The sequence below is a fragment of the Glycine max genome, chromosome 4 (genome assembly GCF_000004515.6).
Source record: "Glycine max cultivar Williams 82 chromosome 4, Glycine_max_v4.0, whole genome shotgun sequence".
In the NCBI taxonomy this organism is placed as follows: Eukaryota; Viridiplantae; Streptophyta; class Magnoliopsida; order Fabales; family Fabaceae; genus Glycine; species Glycine max.
In genome coordinates this window covers 3563881-3569758 of record NC_016091.4, presented here as the reverse complement: position 1 = coordinate 3569758, position 5878 = coordinate 3563881, and the positions used below count along the sequence as shown (strand labels likewise).

The following is a 5878-nucleotide window of genomic DNA, read 5'->3' as shown; positions in this document are numbered from 1 at the left end:
GATTACTGAGTTGGTAATTGTCGAGTATTGTTCTTAAGGAGGTGTGTGATTGGTTGACTGAGATTTGCGTCACTTCACACATATCAACATGTATGCTATTTTAGACTGAAAAATTAATAATAAGATTTATTTACTTTTAATTTTGAACGTGCATTGAACACGTCCAAATGCTATGTATCAAGCCTAATGAATTTGGCTGAATGCTTGTTTTAGCTACGGGAGATTCGCCTAACTTTTCGACTGCCATGAACTTTGCAGAATCCTTATTGGCTTGCCCAGGTTCTTTGAATCTTGTTCTTCCCTCTTTCCCAGTTGCCAAAGTAACACTTACTATATGGTTTTAAAAATTAAAGGGTCAGATTAAATGTACTTGCTTTAAACACGCGTAATTTTTTTTATTATACTACTACTTTTTTTTTTAATGCATATTACACTACCACTTATTGTATAACTTCCACACAAACAGAAAATACCTATTGCTTGAGTACACATAGATGTTTAAAATTATAAAATCCATGCTTAACAAAGTGATTACGTATATAAAGTAACGTATGTATTGCTGTTTAAGGAGATGAGACATATACAACACCGGAAATTCACGAATCTTGCATAATTCCATCATATCATACAACGAACATTAATCCTTGTCTTTTGGAACCTACATAACCGGGATCGATTCAATGAAACAGCCAATTCTTACTGTGTAATTCCTCCCGAACCCTGGTGTTTTATTTGATTATTGTGTGTGTGTATATATCTATATAATGTTAGCATGGGTTTAATTTATCAGAAACAGAGCAAATGGTAAAACTTGAGGTCAAAGGTATAATAATTAATGACAACTAATTAAAAAATGACCGGCAAAGCATGGGTGTTATGAACGCATCTTGTATTATGAATTACGAGTACTTTGAAAATTTAATTAATTTCAGTTGAATTTAGTGAACTTATTTAAGAAAATACAAAATATTTTTTATAAAAAGAAATAAAACATTTTTAATGTCTAGTTTTTAATCATCAAGATTTAAACTGAAATTTAAATCAAACTTCTTATTATTTGGATGAGCATGTGAATATATAACAATCTGTTACTAACCCTATTTCGTTAATTAATGAATGATGAAAAATAGTGAAACTAAGTAAGCACCGAATGCGCTCATTGGGTAACATAGATTATTTTACACACTTATAGAAGGAAAAAAACGTGTGATTCTCTAGCTACATAGCCTTTAGCAAGTGAAACACTTGCCTGTGTGAGATTGATACACCTAAATTGATGTCAAGATGTTGTGACGTTGAAGCGTAGTTGTTGGCATTTAGCTGGTCTCTGCCGCCGTCACTAAACACGTGACACCTACAGAGGAATTTTAACATAAAATAAAATAGATGATTCTTGCACGCTTAAATGTTCACATACATTTTTATGCGGTTGATGGTTATCTCAATTACAATTATTAAACAAATAGATCACAGATTTTATTTAAATTCGCAGACGGTTATTCAATTATGAATTACTACTATGAGATAAGGTTTAGTGTTTATAAGGTTTAATTATTTAGTTACTATATTTACCTGAACATTAATATTTTGACTTAATACATCAAAAATGTAAATTTTAATCCCTGAATAACCAAATTTAACTTGTTATGATCCCTATCGTTAGTGGTCACTAAATTTTAGTCCGAACCACCAGGCCATCAAACGTACATCTATAACCCAGCTTTCCAAAAATGAGGGCAGTTTACCTTTTTCCTTCTCACGGGGACGACCAAATTTCTTACCCCCATTGCAGCATCACAACATTCTCCGTTGAAGTCCCATTGTACAATGTTTTCAATTGCAACATTCGACCCCAACAACACCAATATATAATACACTTAATGCTAACATAAATAATCAAACAAATAGGAACTCCTAATTTCACTCCTCATCAAATTTACTCAACTCTTGTTCCTTGTTCACACTGTTGGTTTACAAATGTGAGGTGAAGTCTCACATCGGATAAGAGTAAAAAAGTTAAACATCATATAAGTGAATGAACTTTAATGTTTCAGGTTAGAGTGTGGTGATGCAAGAAATAATTTTCTGTAGTTGATACCGGTGAAAAGAGAAGAAAAAAAATTACAACACTAATACTATTATAATATTTTTTTAAGGGAGCAGAGATGGAGATCCAGCCCTACAATTACTTTCTACATTGGAATAAGAGATGGCCCAATGATTGCATTACTAGCCCAAAGACCAGCTGAACGTCGACCATAATTGGGCTGGAGAAATGGAAGTTTAAAAAGCCGAAATGGCTGGTCCAAGGAAGGAAGGGAAATTTTATTGCAAACTTACATGGGCTGGTACAATAAGAGGGAGAGAGAGGAAAAAAAAAACCAACAACACAAGACAAGACAAATACTAACCTTCCATTTTAAGCCTTAAATTAATTAAAACTAGTTACCAATATTTAGTTCAATTAATAATATACAATTTTTTTACAATAGCAGTAGCAACATTTTAACTTAGTACTTTGTGCAAAATAGCCTAATTTCTCATTATTAGACTAACCGTAGTGAATTATTTAGATAATCATTTTTAGAATGCATCATAACACTTACTAAGTTCTTTTTTATATTAAAACATCACTAAAATTTCAAGTTAGAATCCAATAATAAGTTTTTTTATGCTAATAATTTTTTGTCCCAAAAATTTAAAAAATAAAGGGTATGTTTTGATTTATTAACTCAATTCCAAAACTAGCTCAAGGGTGTTCATTTATATATTTTAATTTGGTTTTATTTTTAAAGGACATGAGACTTGATTTTTTTCTAATATTTTTGGAATAAACTTTAAATTTATGATATTAATAATTAAAATAATCAATTTAACAACTTTAATTATTTTAATGAACTAGGTAGTATTTGTTTGTTTGAAAGAGAGGTAATAATGTAGAATGAAATTTGAGTCGAGTGTGTGTGCTAGAAAAAGTTGGTAGCATTGATGATGACTTATTTATTGATGTGGTGATGGTCTTCCTCTATGATAAAGATTCCCCGAGGCAGCAAAAAAGAAAAAGCATGAGCTGCAATGGTTGCCGAGTCCTCCGCAAAAGATGCAGCGAGAGGTGCAGCCTGAGATCCTCCCTGAACTGGATCGATTGTCCGCATGCACAGGCCCATGCAACTCTCTTCCTGGCTAAGTTCTTCGGCCGTAGCGACCTCATGTTTTTCATCTCCTCCGTCCCACTAAACAACAGACCCGGTACGCTATCTATTCTTGTTTTTCTTTCTCCACAATTCATTTAATTACTTTGACATGCCATTTATGCAATTAATTACAGCGCTCTTTCAGTCTCTTCTGTTTGAAGCGTGCGGACGGACCGTTAATCCCGTTAACGGTGCCGTCGGACTCCTGCTGAGCGGTAACTGGCACGTGTGCCAGGCCGCCGTCCACACGGTGCTCGCCGGAGGCGTTCTCCGGCCGCTGTCGGAGGTTGTGGCGCCATCAGAAAGCATGTTCTCTCATCAGTTCCAGTCTCTGGCGTCAGATTCTTTGAAGAGAAGCAGCGATGCAACAGCACCGGTTATGTCGACCATGGTTTCTGGAGAATCAGAGATTTGCAGCAGCGACGATGGGAAAAAGCTTTTGAATCTGTTCGTCTAGTTATTTAATTATGAGCGGAGAGGGAGATTCACTTCTCCTACGTACCTTGAATGCTCGGGGCAAGAACAAGCTAAGTTGGAATAACAACAACCTAATCAAAGAGAATGCCTTTCGATATTCTAGTTCCATAAATTTTGAGGCAATACTAATATTATTATATATTTACTTTCTTTTTTTAATTTCATTTCTCATTACACCATCTATTACATATATCATCTTCTCTCATTTCTTTTCTTTTCTTTTTCTCCCTATCCCGTCTTTTTCTTCGATCTGTCCATACACAAAAATGAGACTTCTTATGTGAGTGGATTGAGTGATAAACCCACTAACTAAAATTAAGAGTTCAAGTCATGTTCTTCCATTCGAGTATAAATTAGTAATTGTTCTTAAATCTTTAATTTACTATAGCAACAAGGTATGAGATAGTTGAGAATGAGAAAGAATCCTCCTAAGTTAAAAGAAAAATCTTGGAGACTTCCACATTTTATATAATAAAAATATATTAATAAAATATATTAAAGGGTGAAGTTCTTTATGTAGTGATAATGTTACGGCCTTAGGGGAGAGAATCCATTCCTAGTTAAGAAAGCAACAATAATTGTTGAGATGCATGATCTTGTAATAATCACGAGTTTCGATGAATTATTGGATCAATTTTAATAAAAAATATAATCTGATTCAATCTATCACTTCATCTTTGTAAATTCATTATCCAATCTATTTGGTTTATTATTTAAACTTGATGAAACCAAATCTTACATAGTTTGAATTGGATCATTTTCATAAATAAGTATGAATTATTTCATAATTTTATAAAAAATAAAAAATAAAAACAAAAACATGAGTGATATAATAAATTTACAAATAAAAATATAAACTTATATATAAGTTTAGTTTGTATTTAATTCTGGCGTGTTTGGTTTCCTTTTAAATACACACTTATTCAAATATTTTCGTCCAAAACAATAAAAGGATGGAAACTACATTGGGAAGGATCTAAACTAACGTCAATCATATTGTTTTAACATATATCCAAACATGTGGTGAGTCGTCAGTTCTTAAAATCAAATCCATATAATTCAATAAATAAAAATGTAAGTTTTGTGATAATTTCATAAATACATATAAAAAAATGTAAACCTTATAATGATAACAAAAATATATTGAAACCAAAGATACTAATATCTTGACAGCATTCCTAGTGACTCTTTAACCAGGAGTTCCGCCTGAAGAAGCAGGTGCTGCCCGTGGAATCCTCTACTGATACATGAACAACTGTGTGGACCGATGTATAAGTTTGATTTAAATTGAAGCTGTTCTCAAAATCAAGTATAAAATATGATTCAATCTCTTATAAAAATTTTCAGTTTCATTTATATTCGTTTTCATTTTTTAAAATATTTTTTCTATTTTTAGTTTGTGAACACCCTAGTTCTTTTTTTAAGAAAAACTTAATAAATTTGATGACATTGACGTGCAAGGGCATAGTCTGGACCGTACAATTACATGACGAGGTTTGCGCAATATGTGCGAGTTTTAAACACCTGCACAGGTGCCTCCCATGTGAGGACCGATTCTGTTTCTACACATGAATGAGAATTAGAGTATTTTTTTTCTTCCAATATTTGACTCTTTCACCCTTCCTTCTGCTATTAATTATGAGGTGTTTTAATTAATTTATATCTCTTAAGAAAATTAATTTAATTAATCAGTTTGTTAATTATTTATTCTATTATTTTAAAATTATTTTTTTATTCAATTAATTATTTTTTATTAATGTTTGGAGAAAAAATAATTAACTAAAAATATATAAAAATAATTAATATATCAAAAAATTAAAAAAATGTAAAAAAAACAAATAAAATTCTAAAAACAATTTTATAACTAGAGACGAAAAAAGTAAAATTTGTAATCAACAAAACATCTTAAATGTCATAAGATTAGCTCAAATTTTCATTTGATGCCGTAAATTTCGATTTAATATATATATATATATATATATAGTACGTAGATTTGAACGGTAAAAAAAGAAAACATAGGCTGAGGGTGGGGTTACAGTCTGTTTGAGTCGTAGGCAGAAAACTAGAAAAGGGGCACGCATTGAGAAAAAAGTATAGGATAGGATGCATTACTTTAACGTTACGCCGCATGTGTCAGAATATTTGAGGAATCTACACGAAAAGGAGGTAAAAAATGGTGGAAGGTGGCAATTTGAACCATGGGATTA

The 5878-nt window shown here is 31.9% G+C and overlaps 1 protein-coding gene across 1 annotated transcript; it reads left to right on the top strand.

Annotated features, from left to right (window-relative positions):
- The first annotated feature begins 2949 nt into the window (after positions 1 to 2949).
- On the top strand, positions 2950 to 3852 carry LBD16 (LBD domain-containing transcription factor). The gene is made up of 2 exons (NM_001353966.1): positions 2950 to 3249; positions 3329 to 3852. Exons 1-2 carry the CDS (start codon positions 3015 to 3017, stop codon positions 3649 to 3651), a joined length of 558 nt encoding a protein of 185 aa, NP_001340895.1. The 5' UTR covers positions 2950 to 3014; the 3' UTR covers positions 3652 to 3852.
- Positions 3853 to 5878: the final 2026 nt, after the last annotated feature.

What these genes read in the sequence shown, in the direction of transcription:
- LBD16 (NM_001353966.1), top strand. Translation starts at nt 3,015, where the DNA reads ATGGTCTTCCTCTATGATAAAGATTCCCCGAGGCAGCAAAAAAGAAAA. An exon ending in CCCACTAAACAACAGACCCG is followed by an intron (nt 3,250 to 3,328) that starts GTACGCTATCTA and finishes AATTAATTACAG; the next exon opens with CGCTCTTTCAGTCTCTTCTG.